This window comes from Bos javanicus, chromosome 7 (genome assembly GCF_032452875.1).
Source record: "Bos javanicus breed banteng chromosome 7, ARS-OSU_banteng_1.0, whole genome shotgun sequence".
NCBI classification, from domain to species: Eukaryota; Metazoa; Chordata; class Mammalia; order Artiodactyla; family Bovidae; genus Bos; species Bos javanicus.
The window spans coordinates 61,251,318-61,272,858 of NC_083874.1; the positions used below are offsets into that span (position 1 = coordinate 61,251,318).

The following is a 21,541-nucleotide window of genomic DNA, read 5'->3' on the forward strand; positions in this document are numbered from 1 at the left end:
ACACCCTCACATCCAGTTTTGTTCTCCACAAATCCATCCTCTATGTGTTGGTCATAGCAATCTTTTTCTTTTTTTTTTTTTGGCTGTGCTGGGTCTTAGTTGTAGCACGAAGGATCGTCAATCTTCATTGAGGCATGTGGACTGTTTAGTTATAGCATGAGAAGTCTTAGTTGTGGCATGTGGGTTCTAGTTCTCTGACCAGGAATCAAACCCAGGCCCCCTGCATTGGGAGTACAGAGTCTTATCCACTGGACCACCAGGGAAGTCCCCACTGCAATCTTTAAAAAACACACACCCAAGTCACCCTCCTGCATAGAGTCAGACAGAGACTGGCTATTGCCCTTGGAGCAAAGTGCAAACTCTGACCAGGGGGAGCGGGTGTTGTAGGCCCTGTTAACTTGTCCATCCTTCTGTGTCCACACTGGTTCCCTCAACCCTCCAACTCAACAGTCCAGCAGCACAGACCGCGTTTTATGTTTGGGTTTCCTGGCCTGTACCGGAGTGGTTTCTCCTGTCTATATTCATGCAGTGCCCTCTGCCTGGGATGCCAGCCCTCTCCTCTGCACCTAGAAACTCCTATTCTGTCTTTAAGCCTCAGCTTAGATATCCCCTTGGGGTTAGGGGCCCCTTCTTTCTCCCATAGGCTGTGCCTGCCCCAGACAATGTGCAGAAGACACTGAACCATAGTTGCTTGATTACCAGCCTCTCTCTTTCCTGCGAGCTTTGAGGGCAGCTGCCACATCTTATATATCCCGCAGTCCTAGCCTAAGCGCTTGTCGAAGGTATGGCGCTCAATAACTATTCAATGAATGAATGAACGATGACAAATAGCATCGGTTCATGTGTTCTAAAAAGATTTGTGAAATGATTAAATGAGTGGGTAAGTGGAAGTTCGAGTCTAGAGAGAGCTGAATAGGATGTTCAGAGATGAGTAAAACCCGATCGCAGCTGTCACACAGCTAAGAGGAAGACAAATGCCTTCAAGGAGCGAGTCTGAAGGATTTAAGAGGGAGGCGTTCTAATCTTAGGCGGCCCAGGGGGCGTGTCCGGATCCGACTCCCGCCCTCCCCGCCAATAGGCGGTCTCAATGCCTCCCCGGCCTCCTCCCTTTTCACCCGCCGAGGCGGGGCCGGCCACCTTTGGAGATAAGACTACGCTTCCCGGCGTGCCGCGCGGCGGGCGGAGGAGGAGCCGGAAGTGGGGGGTGCGAGGTCTAAGGGCACAAGGGAAGTGGCGGGCGGGGACTGAGGGGGGCGTGCAGGTGAACGGACAGGCCGGGGGTCGCGGGCATGGCTGAGGCCAGGAAGCGGCGAGAGCTCCTTCCCCTGATCTACCAGCATCTGCTGCAGGCGGGCTATGTGCGTGCGGCGCGGGAAGTGAAGGAGCAGAGCGGCCAGGTAAGCGTGCGCGGGCCGTGTCTAAGGGCCGCGTGCAAGATCTATGGAGAGGCGGCCCGCGCCTCTTCCTCTGGCGGCCTGCGGGCGCGCAGATACCGGATCCCACTGTGCTCTGGGACGCGGCCCGGGGTGCCGAAGGGGCCGCAACCTCTGCCCCGCACCTCTGTGGCTCCCAGTTCCTTTGGGCCTCAGTTTCCTTATCTGTGGAGTGGGCGGGCCGGGACGTGAGACCGGACGCTCTGGGCTTTATAATTCCCGCGCCCCTTACCTCCACCCCCTGCCGGGAGCGACAATTTAAAGTTTCGAAGTGTCGGGCCACGTGGCTCGGCGCGGCCCCCTAGGGCGAAAAGGTAGCTGCGAGTCGGAGGAGAGGACCGCTACCAGCCCTGAAAGGAGCGAAAGAGCGCCCCGAGAAGGGCCTGAAGCTACTAAACTGAGCTGGAGCGCAAGCCCGTAGCAGCTTTTCTGTACTGATTAGGAGTTGAACTCGTGGTGTAGTCATTCTTACCTCATCCATTCCTCGAGCAGCTGTTAATCTGGCAGTGGGGGTGCTGGTGATAGAATAGTGAGGAGGGTCCCTGGGCTCACTAATTAGAGTTTACAGGCTATATCTGTTAGGGGAGATGGACATAAATCAAAGGACCGCAAAAGTACCTGTGCACTCAACACTGCATCAACTGCCAAGAATGAGAAGCATAGGGTGCTAAGACAGGAATGGCAGATTGCCTTAGTCAGGGATATCCAGAACTGCTTTCCTGAGGAAGTGAATGCTGCTTTGAGATCTGAGAGAAGGAAGTGGATGTTCCAAGTAGGAATGCAAAGTGTTGCATATGTACTGGCCGCCAGAAAGTTTCTTATGACTGAAGTGTGGAGTTCAAGGCTGACAGAGATCTCTGGGGAGACAGAGGCAGGAAGCGGGCTTCCTTTGGTTTTGGTAAAGTAGTGGTAAGCCACTGGAAGGTGTTAAGTTGGTGTGGTGGCTGTGGACTTGATTAGTTGGTGTCTCTCTGGCAGGCTCTGGCCATGATACTTGCTCTCAGGACCTCTGGGAGAGACTAAAGGATGACAAATAAGACATCATCTCTGCTTTTCCCAATCTTTGGACCTCGGTAGCTTTTCTTCAGTTATATCACTTAACAGCTACAGGCAACAAAAGGGAGTACCTATCTTCTTTGGGGCGTTTGCCTAGATGAAAGAATCCTGCCCTTATGAAGCATATATTCCAGCAGGAACAGACAAATGACTGAATTTTTTTTTTAAGTTAATGATACAGTGTGTGGGGTGATGGTAGGTGCTAGTTGTAAAAATAAGGCAGGTAGAAGGGATAAGGAATGTCAGAGTTAAATTATCTATAGGGTGGTCATGAAACCCGAATGAGAAGGTGACTTTGGGCGAGGACCTGAAGAAAGTGAAGGAGTGAGCCATATAGTTGGCGGGAGAGAGCATTCGAGACAGAAAGAACAGCCAGCCCCGATGGGGGCGGAGTCCCCTGACAGATTTGAGGGCCAGTGTGCCTGGGGCCAAGGAAAGTGAAACTGACACTTTCAGTCACTGTCAGTTACAGTCTGAATGTTACTGGCTGCTGTGCTGTGCAGTTACTATTGTAGATTGTCTCCTTCAGGCCTGAGAGCAGCATCTTAGATGGATACTACTGTTATCCCCATATAAAGAAAGAACCTGCAAGTTTAAAGAGCTGAAGACAGTAGACTATCCAGTTAACAAGTTCTCTTTGCCTGACCCCAGATGCACCCTCCTGGCCACTCTGCCTAAATCCCTGGCCCTGCATTACTCACTCAGCCTCCTTGGGGCACTTGACGTCCCAGGTTCTTGACATTTGCAGAGAGAATAGATTTCTGATCTTGGCTCCAAAGGGCTTTGTTCTACCAAAGGATTGGCACCATTTGGTTCCAGTCTGTGCCCAGTGGGTCAGCAGACAGCGTGGGTGTCTAGTCTGTGGTTCATACTGCCTGGGGAGATTGACCAGCCTGACTTTTGAAAGGTCAGGGGTGGAAAAAGCCCTGTCTTGTGGCACCTAAGCCTGGAGAGTGACAGGAGGCTGGGGGCTAGATAAATGCTAGCCTGGAATATTCCCACTTTACTCTGTCAAAGGTACTTCTCACCAGAATATTGTCTTAAAAGGTTTTAGTTGGAAGTACTTGCCCTGCGTGTCTCTGAAAGGTTCGGGTGGTCCTGGCAGAGCCGAGCAGACATATTGCCCAGAGCAGAAAGACCCCCTTCTCAGCCATCTTTCTGTGGATCATGATGTCATGAGAGTGGGGCCCAAGGAGGAACCTTGCTGTACTCAGGAGGGTTAATTGCTGCTTTCTCTTTGCTTCTCTGCAGAAAATTTTCCTGAGTCAGCCTGTAACCCTTCTGGACATCTATACACACTGGCAACAGTAAGTCTAATGGGGCTGAGGGAGTGCAGGAGGGATACCCCAAGCTCTCAGCATGAAATCAGCTACTAATCTGGTCTAAGATCTGTCCCCATAACCCACTGTAGATACTATTATCACCTCTAGGAAGCTACGCCACAGATACGGGTGTCTCTCTGGTAGTAGAGAGGACACTGAGAGCTGTGAGCAGTGTCTCTGCAGGACAAGAGCTTCTCGGCAGCTTGTTATTCATTCAGTCAACGCTCATTTATTGAGTAACTACTGAATGCCAGGCTCTCAGTACAGAGATATTGTTGTGAGTGAGACATGCATGGTGGCTCCTTTCCTGGAGCTAACATTGGAATCGGGGAGGTAAGCATACCACGGAGAATGAGACAAATGAGTATAAAATTACAGTGGTGGTGAGGATTATGAAAAAGAGGTGCCTGGGGCCAAAACTGCCTCACCTCATTAGGTGTTTAGGGGTGGCTTCCTTGAGGTAACCTTTGAGTTGAAACCTGCAAGGAATGGGGAAGTGAACTCAGCAATAGGTGTGGAAAGGCTGATGGAGTGTAGCTGGCAGAGGGAGCTGCTGGTCTGAGGCCTGTAACTGCAGTGCAGTGCAGACGAGACTGGACGATCATCAGGGACCACCCCATGACAGGCCTGATCACCCATGAGGAGAAGTTGTGTCTTTGCCCCAAGAGGCCTGGGAGCCATGGAAGGGTGAAGTGGAGAGAGTGAGATCACTGGCTCGACTGGGTAGGCTGTGGATATCGGCCTCCAGACAAGAGCTGATGGGGCTTGAGGCAGGAATAACATAGGAGGGAAACAGTTTGCAGCAATACTAGAGGATGAGATGAGGGTCTGCAGATGGTTTGGAGAAGCAGTGTAGTCAACTCCCAGGTGTCTCACTTGTACGCTTGAATGGAAGGAACCCAACATGGAGGGAAAGATTTCAAAGACGTGTTGAATGTGAAATGCCTGTGAAACACGCAAAACAAGGAGGGGGTATAATCCAAGGACTATCAACAGAGGAATGGTTTGAAAATGAAGGAGGGGATAATTGTTCCCTCAGTGAACTGGCCTGACCACAGCCAACTACGGGAGTGAAGGACCTGCAGTTGTGGCCCATGAGGAATGATAGTGAATACGCAACTGTCTGGGTGGAAAAGAGATGGCAGAGGGGCAGTGGAGGGACCACTGTCTGCACATGTTAGGAGACAAAGGGAGTGGGGTGTTCCCTGGGCCTGAGAGACTGAAGTGGGACCCATGTGAACCTGCTTTAGGAAGACAAGTGTCAGCTTCTGAATAAAAGCAGTGGGTCATCAAAGCTGTTCAAAACTCAGGTGGGCTACAGTACAGTGGTGAGATCCCTGTCATCAGAGGTGTGTAAGCAAAAGCGGACATGGTAGAGAAGGGATCCCAGCTTCCAGTAGAGAGCTAAGGTCTTTGCAAGCCCTGTCAGTCCTCAGTTCTTGGCTCTCCTCTGCTGCTAAGGCAAGCACAGGGTACACCCCCTACTTCCTCTTCCATGTGCCCAGGTGTCTGACTATTTGTGCAGCACTTCCTGCCCCGGAGAACTGCTTCACTGAGCCATGCCACATGCCCTCCCCTACCACCAGCCCCTTCTCTGGATGAGGGGTACTGACTTGGACAAGGACCTCACACCCACGAGAGCCAGCCTAACCTGGTGGTTCAAACCCAGCTTGTGTGACCTTGGACAAACTTGATCTCCCCAAGTCTGTCTCCTTCAGTAAAATTAAGATAATAATAGGAAATAAAGTGCTAAACCTGGCCAATGGAGGCATTAGCTCTCTACTCGCCTCTGTTTAGTGAGCGCCTACTCTGGGACAGAACTGTTCTCGATGTCGTTGGAAACAAACTGGAAGAAAAAAATCTCTGCACCTGTGAAAGTTACATTCTACGGGGAGAAGAGAGGCAGAGTGAACCTACACATGTGATAAATGAAATATGTTTTTGCAGAAGATTTCCCAACAAGTGGCCTTCCTGGGAACAAGGGAGCCAGGCAGCACATCCCAAACTGTGGCAGAGCGACATCTGTCCCACATGGAGAGTGTGGCACACAGACAGTGACCCCCTCAGGCAGGAGGCTGGGCTCAGAGGAAGTGATGCTTGAAAATTCTGGGTGCTTATCCTTCCCAGAAGCCTCAGACTGTGACTCTGGGCAGGTCACTTAGCCGTGAGACTTAGGCTAGGTACTAGGTACTGTAGTGAGCTGGAAAAGGTTCTGCCAGCCCTCCCCTCCCTGGGCATGCAGTGGGGGCATCAAGTAGGAAGTAAGTAAAATAACAGGAGAGAGAAAAGTGCTCTGAAGAAAATTAAACAGGGCAGAGAATATCTTAGAGGACAGTGGTGACCGGGGAGGGCCTCTCCGAGAAGGCTGTACTGCAGTTGAGGCCTGAGGGACAACAGAGACCTGGGCAGTCTTCCAAGAGGAGGTGGCTGGGGTGCCACAAGTCCTGAAGGAAGGAGGAGCCTGGATGGTCCTGTGAAGTGTATACAGTGCCGGCACTTAGAGCTCTGTGACTCTTAGCTGCTGTTAGAAAATACTGTCCACCCTTCCTGAGTGTTTGGAGATGGATAAACTATAAAAATGAAATGAGTGAAGATGCACAACACGAAATTGTTTCTGCACTCTGTTTCATCACTGTTTAAAGTCTCTATACACTTTCCCTTTGGGGTCAGGGAGGATGTGGGAGGTCTTCCTTTTCAACTCTCCTAGGGTTGTTCTTGCCCCCTGGTTGAGCTTGCCAGTCACCCTTGTCCTGCAGAACTTCGGAGATTGGCCGGAAACGGAAGGCAGAGGAAGATGCGGCCTTGCAGGCCAAGAGGAGCCGTGTGTCAGACCCCATCAGCAGCTCAGAGAGCTCAGAAGAGGAGGAGGAAGAGGAGGAGGCAGAAGCCAAAACCACCAAACCCAGTAAGAGCCCTGGGTGCTGAGAGGGCCCCGTCTCCGCGCTGGGGGCTCGGTACAGTACCCTGCACCTCTCGGGGACAGGCTGTTGTATATTGGATTGTTCCAAGGGAGAGTCCACCTCCAGCTTCACCTCCGTGAGCCCTCGGAGGACCAGGTCCTTTTAAAGGGAAGGTTGTAAGAGCCCCACATACCTATTTCAGTCTGATTTGAGCCCTTCCTCTGGGCCAGACATTGTGTCCCAGGTGCTAGGAATCCAGTGGTGAACAAAAACATGAACGGGCTCTTAGAGTCTAGAGGCATGTCAAGTCGCCTCTCCAGTCCAGTCCAGGAACTGCATTTGTTTAAGCCTTCGAGATAATTCTGGTAAAACCAGAAAAGCAGCCCACATTTTCAGAAGAGCTGCTAGAGAGATTTCAGAGCCGACAGCCGGCGGGCCCCTCTCCTGTGTGCTCGGGCTGTTTCAGCAGTTGCCCGTCTGAAGTGAGCAGGTCTAGCACCTGCACGCTGTCCCAGGCACTCCGGTTCCGGTGCATTGGCAGGGGTCCCCCGTGAGGCCGTCACAGCCCCTCCTCCCCCCATTCTCCGGGTAGTTTGTGCTTTAACCAACAGTGGTCACAGCTCCACAGAAGAATTACCGTTCTTCTTTGCAGTATTGGTTTTTACTTACATAGAAGGTAACTTCTTAATTTTTAAATATATTTTCTAATTGTAAAAGAAATACAGGCTTCATTATATTCATTATAGAATATGTGAAAATGACTTTTGAGAGAGGTAGGGGAAAATTACCCATATTCTTGGCCATGTATAATTTGGCAAATTATTCTTCCATTTATTTTTCCTGAGCATGTTTTTTCAAATATTGGCGATCATACTGAATATGTATTTTATACTTTGCTTAATCTTTGAAAATTATAATGCAAAACAAGTTCGCTGTGAACTCTACAAAAACATACAGAAGAGAAGTGGGAGGTTTCCTGTTCCCCTTGCCTGCTCCCTTTCCTCTCCCTAAATGCATCTCCTGGAAAATAGCCTGATGATGCTGACGACGCTCCCCTTTGCATCTGCACTCAGATAGACATCCGTACAGGCCTACATCCATACCTACAAACTACTTGAAACAAAAGCTGTAAAACTGCCTACTGACTGGTTACTCAATATTAATGAATTTTTTAAGCTGTAATAATGGAATTACAATGATACTTTTTAAGAGTCCTCATTGAGAGAAACCTGCTGAAATATTGTTGGGCAACATGATACAATGTCTGGTGTATTCTTCAGAATAATACTCACTGGGGATGGAGGAATGAGGGGTGCAGTTGAAATAAGATTGGCTACAAGTTGATAATGGTTGGGGCTGGGTGGCTTAGTCCTCTTGCTCGGTACTTATGAATGGGCCTAAGATGTTCCATAATTAAAAATCAACAAAGGGCTTCCCTGGTGGCTCAGTGGTAGAGACTGTCTGCCAGTGCAAAAAGCATCGGTTCAGTCCCTGGGCCAGGAAGATGCCACATGCCACGGAGCAGCTAAGCTCGTGCACCACGACTGTTGAACCTGTGCTCTAGAGCGTGTGCTTTGCAACAAGAGAAGCCCCCACAATGGGAAGCCCACACACCACAACTGGAGAGTAGCCCTGCTCTCTGCAGCTAGAGAAAAGCAACAAAGACCCAGCTCAGCCAATAAATTGGAAAAAAAAATGAAGAGAGATGGAATTAAATGTCAGGAAAAGAACTAGATCATGTCATTCCTCTCAACAGCATCGTATTTTTAACCTAATCAACACTTGTTTTCTCTTGGCTTTATTTATTCATTTGTCTTTGGTCTTCCTTGCTGTGCTCGAGGTTTTCTCTAGTTGCGGTGAGGGGGTGGCTACTCTTGTTTGGTTGCACAGGTTTCTCGCTGCAGAGCACAGGCTGTAGGGCACGGGCTCAGTAGTTGTGGTGCATAAGCCTAGGTGCTCTGTGGCACGTGGAATCGTCTCGGACCAGGGACTGAACCTGTGTCCCCAGCATCGGCAAGCGAATTCTTAATCACTGGACCACCAGGGAAGCCCCCAACAGCATCTTCTTTATTTCACAGCATACATTAGAAATCTTTCCCTAACCTGAGCTCAAAGGAGACAGTATCCTGGTATCAAGGCAACAAGGATCTGGAAACCGACATCTAACAAGATTCCAGTCATGTAGTTCAGCTCCCCACCCACTGGGAAATGGTTTAAATTCGAGCAGCTTTCTCTGTGGACCTGGGGCTGCATGACCTGCCCCTGTCTTGCTAAGTGGCGTTCGGGGCTGCAGTGTGGCAGGTAGCCTGTGGGAATGGCATCCCTGGAGTTGTTCGGGCCTCCAGGGTAGTATGCAGTAGGTCTGGGAGCCAATCCCTTTTCCTCTGGGGCCCTCAGTATCTCGAGCCTCCAGGGAGTTGGGACCCCACTGGGGATGCAGTCAGCTGACTTTCATGTCGCCACTCTCCTCTCTTGCTCCTGGGGGATGTGGTTGAGCACCACTGAGCCCTTCCTCAGTCCAGGCTCAGCCTCAAATCTCACGCCAACACCAGGCAGCCATACAAATTGAATTGTTATGTGAGCTGAAACCTTTCTTCTTCCCTGAGAAAAGGCTGGTCTGGCTCACCCAACGGGTATTTGTGTCTTGCAGCCCCGAGATTAGCAGCTACCAACTCCTCAGTCACAGGGACAGTTTCGTCTTCAAATGTGAAAGAAAAAGCCAAGGTGAGTGGGACCATCTTCCAGGCTGTCACCCATGGGAGGTGAGGTGCCCTGTAGGACACGTTCCCTGGCATCAGTGAAGAATTGGGTTGTGGGTAATTGCCCAGCTTGGATTCAGATCTCAGTCACCAGCTGTGTGATCAGGGTGTGTCCCATGCACCTCTCCAGGCCTCAGGTTTTTGTCTGTAAGATGGTGATGGTGCCCACTGCTGTGAGCTGTTGGGCACCTTACATACCTGGGGTACACGGCTCCTTTCCTCCTTCGGTCCTGCATTCAGCTCTTCATTCAGCGAGTCATTACCAATACAGTTATGTTCCAGGTACTACGTGAGGCAGTGGAGACACCATAGCAAATAAGACACTTGTGGCTTTGAAAACTCGAGAAACATTTTCTAGACTGGAAACTACTTGGAAGGCAGAATATCATTTTCTGGTCATCCTCAAAGTAGTGTCTCAGACATGTAAAGGACTGTGTCCCTGATACTGACTGGAGCATTAGCAAAAAAATACGTAGAAATAATCACGAGGCCATGATAACATCCACAATAAATTGCTACTTAACCGCTTAGCAAAACTGCTGTGTCCTAAGAACTGTAATTCAGTTCACACCTCTGCGAGGGGAGGTACCATTTTCAGCGCCCCCCTTGACTGGCCACAGGTTGGTGATGAAGCCATAACTTCAAAGATGAAGAAACAGAGGTTCAGGGAGGTCATGTGCCCAAGCTCAAGGGTCTGGGAAGTGGCAGAGGTGGGAGCCAATGTGGTCTGTGCTCTTATCCACCTGACCATACCCAGTGGCTGTCACTCCTGTTCTCTGTAGGCAAAGACCACGAAAGCCAGCAAGACGGTGAACTCCACGACACACCCTGCCCCGGGAAAGGCAGTGGCCCACCTCCTCACTGGGAAGTCACCCCAGAAGACATCGGGGCCCTCGGCAAATGCTGTCTTGGTGTCAGAAACCGAGGAGGAGGGCAGCGTGTCAGCCCTCAGAACCGCCACCACACCTGGTGAGGAGCCCCAACCTCTAGGGCCAGGCCCGAGGGCGGGCTGGGGAGGCAGACCTGGGCACTGCTTTGTCAGGCCCCCGGGACATTCTGGAATTCAGGCGGTTGTTTCCATGACAGCGAGGACCCCTGCCTCAGGCCACTTTCTCCTCCCCTGGGTGAGAGAGAATCTGCTGCAGGGACACCTCAGGCTTTGCTGAGGGAGTGTGAGCAGCCAGGGTGGGGTTGGAGCGTTTTCTGGTTTATTGCTCTCAGGTAGGGACCAGCGCCTTCCACAGAGGCTTAGACGCTAAGCTGAGAGGCCTGGGTTTGCCTCTGCATCGCATGTAAAATAGGCATTTGCCCTGCCTGCTGCCCTGTGATGGGGGAAGGTTTTCTAAGCCCCCAGGTGCTGGCGCTTGTGTGTCAGGACCTATTGTTACACCTCTTACCAGCCCCTCAGCTGTGCAAGAGCAGAGTGGGGGGAGTGTGGTATGCCCCTCAGCTGTTTGTCTTCCATGGGGGGAGGGAGCAGTACTCATACCTGTCCCTGAGTAATTGGCATGGAGGGTGCCAACGAGAGGCAGGCAGGTCTATAAAGGGTTGGCCCTCAGTCCCCTCCTTGTTTATCCCTCAGGAATGGCATCCGCCGACCAGGCTGACAGCTCCAGTGAGGATACCACCAGCTCGAGTGATGAGACGGACTTGGAGGTAATTGCCACCCACCCTCAGAGTGGCCTTCTGCAAACCTCTAACCCTCCTGGGGCCTGGCCAGAGGCCTCACCTCCCAGTGGTACCAGTGTCACCTCTCCCCATTCAGTGGGTGTTTTGGGGTGACCAGGAGCTGGAAGGCTGAGCCTGGGCAGGTTGGGAGCCAGATTTTCACTGTGCTCTGGGCAGGAAGAGGGCCTGGAGTTGGTGGGGAGAGACACCATCCTACCTGTGAGGTGGGGGCAGACTTTCTGGGAGAGGCGGCACGGGACCAGGGCCTGACGCACAGGGGGCTCCACCGGGTGGGCATGTCGGGGCATGAGTGTTTGAGCAGGAAAAGCTGCACGAGCAAAGGCCATGGGCTCAGGAGTGTGGCTGTCTGAGGTCAGGCTGCTGAGGAGGTTCTGGGTCTCAGCACTGCCTGAGGAAGTCCGTGGCCTTGTCTCTTCTGTGAACCGTGGCCTGGAGTCCCTGCAGATTATTCCTTAGCATGCACCTTCCAAGTGGCAGGCAGGTTCCTGCTGCCGTGGGGGAGTGAAAGGGACCCTCAGAAATTTAACTGCAGTGGTGATGGTTGGTATGAACGGAGGATCCAGAAAGCCATGAGGGGCAGTAACAGGGGTGCGATGTGGGCAGAGGGACAGCATGGCAGGGATGGACACACAGCAGATTTGATGCTTTTCAGGAAAAGTGATCCACAGTTTCATGAATGAAGGGGAAAATGATGTAAGATGAAGTCCGAGGGAGGCAGGGGCCAGATCGGTGCCTGACCGTGAGGACCACTGAGAGAAGTTTGGGTTTTGTCCTGGGGGCTGTGGGAAGCCACTGCAGGGTTGCAGGCACACAGGTGAGATGGCCTGATTTATGGTTCCAAAACATCGCTGGTTGTGGCCTGGGTTGGAGGACGGTGCTTCCTAAATGCAGTGAGATGGTTGAGAGGGCTGTTGGAGTAATGCTGGCAGGAGATGCTGAAAGCTGGCACCAGGGCACCCAGCAGAGAGATGGGGAGAGAGAACGATAGGATTTGGGGATCAAATTGACCTGGCACCCATGGCGCTTCCTACCTTCCCTTTCCACCTCAGCTAGTAACCCCTGAAGATGCAGCCCTAACTGCGGGCTGCTTCTCACATTCCATCCCACCTTTGGGCCCTAGCTACAGCCAGCTATAAAGGTACCCTGGGCTTCCATCTCCAGGCTCTGTCAAGGGAAGGGGCACACTCCTGGCCCTGGAAGCCAGCAGCCAAACACACAGCTTCAGTGGACCAGAGCCTAGAGAGGGAGGGAGGGTGCCCCAGGAATCTCAGCAGGCTGGTGCCAGGACTAGAGCTCAGGTCCTGGCCTCTTGGCCCTTGTGGTAGCCACCATGATCAGACACTGTGTTAATATTTGGAGGGGTAGACAAGTATGAGCTGTCCTGCTTGCGAGAGGCTGCCCCTCCACTGAGCCCTGTGTGCCAGGTGGTAGAGGAGGTTTGTGGTTGAGCGCTCTGTCCCTTACTATCAGCGTTAGTGGTTTAACCTCTCTGAGCCTTTTGTCTTTTTCCAGAAAATGGGTGTAAAGGTGGTATCTTAGGGAGTTGTTTGAGAATGAGATGACATTAAGACAGAGCATTACAGACTATGAAGCATCTTACACTCCTCTGTGCTAGACAGGGTTATTCTCTGATCCCATGCTCTTGTTCCAGGCGAAAGCCGCAGTAAAACCACTGCAGGTCAGAGCCTCAGCCACTGCAGTCAAGGAGTCTCCGAGAAAAAGTGCAGCCCCGACTCCAGGGAAGGCAGGGGTTGTGACACCCCAAGTCAAAGGCGGTGCTGTGACCCCAGCCAGCAGGGCCAAGAAGCCAGAAGAGGTCTCAGAGAGCAGTGAAGAGTCCGACGAGAGTGAGGAGGCCGCCCCTGCGGGGACACCCAGTCAGGTGAGGCACAGGGGAGGCCTGCTCCCGGTCCCGGGCGGCTGTGTAAAGAGCACGTCCGCTGCCGGAGGACACCGGCCCTGGGGTTTGAGGAGGGGGAGGCGGGGCTCTGGGAGGCGAAGGGCAAGGTCACCTGACTCTGCTTCAGCTGCTTCTGGAAATTGCCCTTCCTGCCCAAAGGGAAGAACCCCGCCCACCACCCCCTTCCCCTCAGTTCCCCTGTCTAGTAAACAGGCTGCTCTCTTTGTCCCGGCTGGTCCTGCTGGGAAGGAACTTGAGAAGTTTTAGTTACCTGGCCCTCTGGCTTCTCAAGCCAAATCATGGCTTGTTAGCAAACAGAAATCCAGCTCTATTCCATCTGCTGGACCTCCTTCTTGCATGGGTGGCCAGAGCTGTAGCTAGGCATGTCCTGAGGGAAAACCAGAGGCACTGGGAAACTGTTGGAATCAGAGAGCAGCAAGGATGAGGGGTCAGACTGGTAGTAAAAGGCCCTTAGAGCCCTGAGCCTGCCCAGGTGAGGAGCCTATCCACCCTGGCCATCACAGAAAACTAGTATAAGGAACTGGTATCTTATCTGGTACCCAGGGGATGAGGCATTGGTGGTCAGGTGAGATGGACAGGGGGTATGAGGGCCCCAGGAATGAGGAGATATGGCCATCTGGCTGGTCAGTCACACTGGCTGGAGTGTCAGTCAAAGCGGGGAGTGGGGAGAGAAGCAAGGGGTCTCATGAGTCTCACTAAGGGCTCAGGCTTTATTCTTAAGACATCACAAGAGAGTTTTCAGAAAGAAATGAACAAACCATGCTTTCTCTTTTACCAGGTGAAGGCCTTGGAGAAAACCGTCCCAATCAGAGTTGCTCCTAGTCCTGCCAAGGGGACCCCTGGGAAAGGGGCCACCCCAGCACCCCCTGGGAAGGCAGGGCCCTTAGGGAAGCCAGAGGAGGACTCGGAGAGCAGCAGCGAGGAGTCAGACAGCGAGGAGGAGACACAAGCTGTCAAGACCCCAGTGCAGGTGGGACCTGGAGAGAGGGCCCCGGAGCTGGCACCCACCCCAGGAAGTCTTCTGAGGGTTGATTCTCCCACTCCACGTGCGCCAGCCACACACAGGGCCACGTGGAGTCTGTGGTCTTCGACCCCATCTGCTCTCCTGTTTCCTCGAGTCCACCATCTGGGCTCTCTCCCCTAATTCTGTTTCTCTCTCTCCAGGCAAAGCCCTCTGGGAAGATCCCCCAGGTTAAAGCTGCCTCCACACCAAAAATCCAGGTGTTTTTCCCTAAGAAAGGGTCCCCTCCAACATCCCCTGGCAAGGCAGGGCCTGCAGCCACCCAAGCCCAGCCCAGGAAGCAGGAGGAGGAGGAGGAGAGCAGCAGCAGCAGCAGCAGCAAGGAATCAGACAGCGAGGGCGAGGTGCCCACGGCCATGCGGCAGACTACAAGCCTGGCTCAGGTGAGGCTGGAGGATGCCCAGCCCAGCCCTGGGAGTCGCCTGCAGAGACCCTGTGGGCCTCTTGTCCTCTGTTCCAGAACCTCCGTTCGCCCTCCTCCCCTCCTGTCTTACCTCACACGTTCCCCGCTAAGCCTCCTGTCCTGTCCTCTGTCACTCCCAGGCAAAGCCCTTGGAGAAAAACTCTCAGGTCAGAGCTGCCTCAGCCACAGGTGCAGGACCCTCGGCAAAGGGCACGGTCCCAGCGCTCCCTCAGAAGGCAAGGTCTGTGGCCGCCCAGGATGGGAAGCAGGAGGACTCAGAGAGCAGCAGTGAGGAGGAGTCAGACAGCGAGGAGGAGATGCAGAAGGCAGGGACCTCAGCCCAGGTGAGTCCTCTGCCTGTGAGGTTTGTCTCTCCTGCTCAGTGCCGGAAGCCCCCTCCCCTTCCCCCACCTCCACTCCCTGGACCGGGTGACCCTCTCCATCTCTGTGTCTCACTGTAGGCACAGTCCTCTGGGAAAGCCCTCCAGATCAGACCTGCCTCCGGTCCCACCAAGAGGCCCCCTCAGAAGGCCGGGCCTGCAACCACCCAGGTCAAGGTTGAAAGGGCCAAGGAAGACTCGGAGAGCAGTGAGGAGGAATCAGACAGTGAGGATGAAGCTCCTGTAGCCAAGACTCCAGCCCAGGTAGGGTCTCGGGAGGGGCGGCTGCACAGCCTGACTCTTAACTGCCCCCGCCAACCAGTCAGCTCTACGAGGGGCTCTACGAAGGATGGCAATGAGCTCCAGCCCTGAGCACATGGGGGCTCTGAGTCCAAGATCCTTCTCGAGCTTCTGAATTGTGTGTCCCCTCAGGCAAAATCAGCTGTGAAAACTTCTCAGATCAAGGCCTCCCCAAGGAAGGGCACCCCCATTACACCCTCATCTGCCAGGGTCCCCCCAGTGCAAGTCGGCACACCAGCCCCCCGGACAGCAGCAGCAGTGAGTACGCCCACCTGCGCGTCATCCCCAGCCATAGTCAGGCACACCCAGAAGCCAGGGGAGGACTCTTCAAGCAGCGAGGAGTCTGAGAGCGAGGAGGAGACAGCTCCTGCTGCAGCAGGGGGACAGGTGAGACCAAGTTCATTTGACTGGGTCAGGGCTGGCCCTCATTGGTCCTTTGGCCCCTGTGATAGGCCTCTCTTCTGTGTCATTCCAGATGAAGTCTATAGGGAAGACCCTCCCAGTGAAAGCTGCCTCACCACCCACCAAGGGGCCCTCAGGAAAAGGGACCACCCCAGGGCCCCCTGGGAAGGCAGGACCTGCAGTGGCACAGGTCAAGGCTGAGGTGCAGGAAGACTCAGAGAGCAGTGAGGAGTCGGACAATGAGGAAGCGGCTGCAACTCCTGCACAGGTGAGGCCTGGGACAGGGCTGAGGATGGGCTAACCCGGGCTGCCTTTGCCCCTGGTATGCAGAAGCCTGAGCGGCACCCTCAGCTCAGCCTCATTCTGCACTTTCCACTCATCTCCTCTGCCTGTAAGAACTGCAGGGTTGAGCTCCAGGGTCTCCTTCATCGCCTTTTGAGCTCCCACTGAGATTTCTTTTTACACCAGCTCTGTTGAGTACTCTGTCTGCCAGGTCCATCCTTCTGGGGCTCCTTAGGCCCTGGCTCTCATAGTTCCCAGCCTAGATGGGGGACGTGGATGTGTACACAGATTGTATCAGCATGTATGACAGGGTTGAGATGGAGGGTGTGTGCCTAGGCCCCAGAACATGGCAGACGATGGTATCTAGGGCCTTTTCAGGAGAGAAGATCTCTTGGATGAAGTGGCACCTAAACTGTGCGTGAAAGAGTTGGCCAGGTGACGTGGAGTTTTCCAGGCAGAGAAACCAGCCTGTGTGGAAGCCAGGAGAGTGCCTGGCTTTTTTGAGTTCCCCAAACAGAGCATTCTGGTGGGCTCACTAGGGAAGACCATGTGAATGGCAAGTGGTGGGAAGTTTGGAGCTGGGCTGCCTGGGTTCAAGTCCTAGCTCCACGTCCTAGCAAGTGCTATAATCCATCAGGGCCTCTGTTTATTCTTCAGTAAATTGGAAATCGACCTGCACAGAGTTGAATTTGATGAGCTCTTACCTGTCACATCCAGCCAAGGGGCTTGCACACAGCAAGTTCTCATCCATTTCCCTCGAGGGAGCAGACTCAAGAGTTGTCTTCCAGACTGGGAAAGCGGGGAGAAGTGAAGATAGCTCACTCCCTGCTCACTCACCCACCCACCGTTTATTATTTTTAATTGTCTCTCTTTTTTTCACTAACCACTCAAATTAGTCATTTCTTGTTTCCCTGTACCAGAGTACACATTTCTGTGAATTTTTTTTGTCTTGCTGTCACTGTTATCTTGTGGGACCCAAGGTCCTGTAATTCCTTTACTGAAATTTTAAGCTATTCTTGGCCTTCCCAGAGTCTCAGCTCAATAGGCTCCTATTCTGTTTTTCCAAGCTACAGACACATTTGACTAGTGCCTTAAAAGTTTCAATGTGCTGATCACTTAAGCACGTCACTTAAGTCTTCGCATTTGAGCCTTCCACCTGTCCCATGAGACAGTGTTCATTTGCTTTGGTTTCTGGATAAGGAAATTAGAGTGTAGTGGAGTTGTTTGGTAATTTGATCCAGCCCCACCAGCCCCTGACTCCAAAGCCTTTCCCACTTCCTTCTACTAAGGTTTTGTTTGTTTTGTTTTTTTGGCCAAGATGCACTGTGGGGTCTTAGTTCCCCAACCAGGGATCAAACTCATGCCGTTGGAGTGGAAGCGCAGTGTCTTAACCACTGGCTCGCTAGGGAAGTCCCCTTCTGCTACATCTTTACCGCAACTTTTCCAGCCACACAAATAGTCAGATTTTGGGGCATCGTATTCTCTTGGGTTGAAAAAAAGAGCAGCCAGTCCCTCTCCAGGGGCCTAGCCTTATAGCCTGGTGCTCTGTCAGACGAAACTGTCTTTCCTAACTTCAGGAGGTCTGACGAGCCTCTGCTAAAACAAGCAGGACTGATAAAAGGAGTCTTACTGGCCAACTTCTTTTCCTCACCTTCATCCAAGGGATGAGGGTAATAACTGCCTCTGTTGTGAGGTTATTATGAGGATTAAATGAGATAATACTTGTTTGGCATCTCCCTCAGTGCTGTACATATTAACTGGTTTCTAATCAGTGTTTTCAGCATTGCTGAGGTCAGAAATTGATCTGCTCAGAGATACCCAGCCAGCTGAAAGTAAACTGTCCACTGAGGAAGCTGAAGTTCAAAACAAACAAATTAACAGTCAGAGGATGGGTTCTGGAAAACCAAATGTCCCAGAAACTCAGAAAGGAGATGATTCGTAATTTAAATGCCATGAATAGAAAGATAGCCCTGGTGTGAGAAAGGCAGGGGAGAGATGTTCAGTGTTTGATGAATGGCCAAATAAGTGGTGTGGTGCCTTCTGGGCCTGAATTTGTGGTGTATATGATCTTATGTCCTGTGCCATTGTTATACTTGCTTATCAGTTCTAGTGACTTTTGTAGATTCCTTAGGATTTTCTATATACAGATCATGCCTTCAAATTAAGGACAGTTTTACTTTTTCCTTTCTAAGTTAGGTAGCTTTTATTTCTTTTTGTTGCCTTATTGGCCTGGCTAGAACCTCCAGTAAAAGGTTGAATAGTAGTGGTGAGAGCAAACATCCTTGTCTCAATTTTAATCTTAAAAGTAAAGCGTTCTGTTGTGTGATGTTAACTCTAAGTTTTTCATAGATGCTTCTGATCAGATTGAGGAAGTTTCCTTCTATTTCTAATCTGTTGAGAGTTCTTATCATGAATTGGAGTTAGATTTTTGTCAAGTGCTTTTTCTTTATGAAAGTGATTTTTTTTTTTTCTTCTGTTAATATGTATGACATTAGTTGTTTTGGGGGTATTAAATCAATCTTTCGTTCTTGGAATAAATCCATCTTGGTCAGAGTGCATTCTCCTTTTTATTTGTTGCTGAGTTTGGTTTGTGAATTATTTGTGAGGATTTTTGTGTCTTGTGTTCACAAAGAATATTGGTCTGTAGTTTCCTTGTGATATCTTTGCCTGGCTTTGGTATTGTGTGATCCTGCCTCATAAAACCTCTTTTCTCAGAGTTTGTGTTGCACTGGTATTATTTCTTTTCTTAACACAATTCAAATTTATAAGTAAAGCCATCTGGCCCTAGCCTTTTTGTGTATGTGGGTGAAGATTTTTAATGACTCAGTCAGTTTCTCTAATTGATGTTGGTGTATTCGAATTAGTTTATATTTTGTACCTTTTAATACCCTGTGCACAGTTAATAATTTGTGCCATTCTAGAAACTTGTCCATTTTCATCTCAGTTGTGTAGCTGATTAGCTTAAATTTGTTCATAATATTCCTCTATATCCTTTTAATATCCATAGGAATAATTTTTGGTAATTTGTGTCTTCTGTCCTATTACTTGGTCACTTTAACTAAAGAATTACAAATTTCATTCTTTTCAAAGGAATAACTTTTGGCTTCATTGATTTTTTTTTTTCTCTTATTTTCCTGTTTTCTATTTCATTAATTTCCAGTGATCTTTATTATTTCTTCCCTTACTTTGAGTTGATATGCTCTTCCTTTTCTAGCCTTTTAAGATGGAATCTTAGATTTTTTTTTTAATTTTAGATTTTTCTTTCTAATTTAAACATTTAACACAATAAATTTCCCTCTGAGGACTGTATTAGCTTTGTCCCATGAATTTTAAAGTACTGTCTTTTTAATTTTATTCTTTGAGCCATGGATTATTAAGAAGTGGGTTGGGACTTCCCTGTTGGTCAAATGGCTGAGACTCTACACTCCCAATGCAGGGGGCTTGGGTTCAATCCCTGGTCAAGGAACTAGATCCTCCTTGCTGCAGCTGAGATGCAGTGCAGACAAGTAAATATCTTAAAAAAGAAGTGTGTTGAGGGACTTCCCTGGCAGTCCAGTGGTTAAAACTGTGTGCTTCCACTGCAGGGAGGCTGGTTCAATCCCAGGTTAAGGAACTAAGATCTCACATGTTATGCAACGTGGCCACACACCAGAAAAAAAAAAGGGTGGGCTAATTTCTAAATGTATGGAATTAATACAGATTTGTTTTTTGTTGATTTTTAGTTTAATTCTGTTGTGGCTATAGAATATATTTTGTGTGATTTCAATCCTTTTAAACTTACTGACTAGGGCAACTTAGACATGGTGTCTTTTGTTTTTGTAAGTCTATGTCAAAGACGTTACTCCCCTCTGATAATTTGAGTTCTGTGCTGATTAGCTCCTTTCTTCATCACACATAGGCTATGCTTTAGACTGGTTTCTTTGTTCAATTCATGAATGTTAATTTCACTTGGTCTTATATAAATGAGGGAAGTCAAGTTATGGGGCATATCTCTGCTCAGATGACATCTCTGAATGAGATGGGCCTTGAGATGCTGCCAGATCCCTCATCCTATTTCACATTAGCAAAGTTTCCTTTCACACTCTTATTAAGGATTTTGCTTTTTGTTGCTCTTGAGTTTCTGGTCTGTATTTGCTGGAGACACTGATAAACTTTTAGGGGATTCCTTGGACATCAGTTAAGGTTAGGTTAAGCTGAAGAAACCTCAGACAACAGTGGTTTTCCTTTTTGTTCTGCCATCCTGAGTACCTGGCTTCGACCTGATAGACTAAGATGGCTGCTTGAGCTCCAGCTATTGCCTCAGTATTCCAGGCAGCGGGAAGGAAGAAGACACATCTTCTACATGTGTAAGAAAGTCAAATGTATGCTTGACTTAGATTCGTTAGCTAATCACGTGGCCACCTAGCTGAAAGGGAGCCTGGGAAACCTTTGTTCAGGGTAGTCTTATGCTTAGCTAACTCGAAGAAAAAGCGCTCACAACAGTAATGCGTGAGTGCTTATTGTGTGCCAGCACTGTGTTAAGCACTGTGGTATCTCCCATTTCATCCTCACCCTTCATCCTCACCCTTCCTCATTCCCATTTTACAGAGGAAGAAAGTGAAGTCCAGTGACGTCAAATGGTTTGCCCAGGTTCATACAGGTGTTATTGGAGGAGTCAGAATCCAGACTCTGGCATCTGACTCCAGAATCGGCATTCTTGGCTAACTGCTTATGTCCTTTATGTAATTAATTCCCTTTTCTCCTTCCAGGTGAAGACTTCAGTGAAAACCCCTCAGACCAAAGCCAACTCTTCTGCCACCAGAGTGGCTTCAGCCAAAGCAGCAGCACCAGCTCCTGGAAAGGGGGGCCTTGCTGTTGCTCAAGCCAAAGTGGGGTCCCCAGCCAAGGCGAGTAGAACCAGAGCCAAAAGAGGTGCTGGGGTGGAATGGAGGGGAGGACCAAGCAATGGTGCAATGGCCCTAGCCTAGACAAGGGTCCCGCACAGGTGGGAGTGACCTCCCCAGAACTGTGCCCTGGGTGGGGTTTCACCTAAAGGGAACCGTGCTTTCCTCTTCCTCCCTCAGTACCATTCCCTCCTCCCGATTCAGGTAAAACCACCAGCGAGAACCCCCCAGAGTAGCGCCGTCTCTGGGAGGGGCCAGGTGTCTGTGCCGGCTGTGGGGAAGGCAGCAGCTGCAGCAGCCCAGGCCCAGCCGGGGCCTGTCAAGGGCTCACAGGAGGACTCGGAGAGCAGTGAGGAGGAGTCGGACAGTGAGGGAGAGGCACCTCCTCAGGTGAGGCCTCGGGGGGCGGAGAGCAGCCCCATGCTTGTCCTCTGGACCAGGAGCCACCCACAGCACAGCTGCACGTGCCCCAGCCGTCTCCTAACCCTCCTTTCCTGATCCTGTTTCTTTGTCTCCAGGGGAAGCCCTCAGGAAAGACCCCCCAGGTCAGAACTGCCTCAGCCCCCACCAAGGCGTCCCCCAAGAAAGGGGCTGCCCCGGTACCCCCTGGGAAGGCAGGACCCCCAGCCACCCAGGCCAAGAGGCAGGAGGAGGACTCGGAGAGCAGCAGCGAGGAGGAGTCGGACAGTGATGGGGACGTGCCAGCTGCTGCACCTCCAGCCCAGGTGAGGCCTCATGAGGAAGCAGCTGTGGTGCCAGGCCTCCAAGCTTCCGCCACCTGCTCCCATGT

At 51.0% G+C, this 21,541-nt stretch overlaps 1 protein-coding gene across 6 annotated transcripts in view; it reads left to right on the forward strand.

Moving 5' to 3' along the window:
• Positions 1-1,193: 1,193 nt before the first annotated feature.
• Positions 1,194-21,541, forward strand: part of TCOF1 (treacle ribosome biogenesis factor 1) — a 291,309-nt gene continuing 270,961 nt past the window's right edge. For 2 of the 6 annotated variants that reach the window (XM_061424036.1, XM_061424037.1), the window contains exons 1-16: positions 1,226-1,397; positions 3,741-3,796; positions 6,568-6,716; positions 9,362-9,435; positions 10,253-10,439; positions 11,053-11,126; positions 12,811-13,041; positions 13,859-14,050; positions 14,245-14,484; positions 14,645-14,848; positions 14,966-15,148; positions 15,317-15,571; positions 15,660-15,854; positions 20,617-20,754; positions 20,956-21,141; positions 21,270-21,476. In XM_061424036.1, coding sequence (XP_061280020.1) covers positions 1,290-1,397; positions 3,741-3,796; positions 6,568-6,716; positions 9,362-9,435; positions 10,253-10,439; positions 11,053-11,126; positions 12,811-13,041; positions 13,859-14,050; positions 14,245-14,484; positions 14,645-14,848; positions 14,966-15,148; positions 15,317-15,571; positions 15,660-15,854; positions 20,617-20,754; positions 20,956-21,141; positions 21,270-21,476 — 2,679 coding nt within the window. In that variant the 5' untranslated portion in view covers positions 1,226-1,289. Of the gene's footprint in view, positions 1,398-3,740; positions 3,797-6,567; positions 6,717-9,361; positions 9,436-10,252; positions 10,440-11,052; positions 11,127-12,810; positions 13,042-13,858; positions 14,051-14,244; positions 14,485-14,644; positions 14,849-14,965; positions 15,149-15,316; positions 15,572-15,659; positions 15,855-20,616; positions 20,755-20,955; positions 21,142-21,269; positions 21,477-21,541 lie in introns of all 6 variants that reach the window. The other 4 variants (XR_009737646.1, XM_061424040.1, XM_061424038.1 and 1 more) reach the window with 3 other exon arrangements.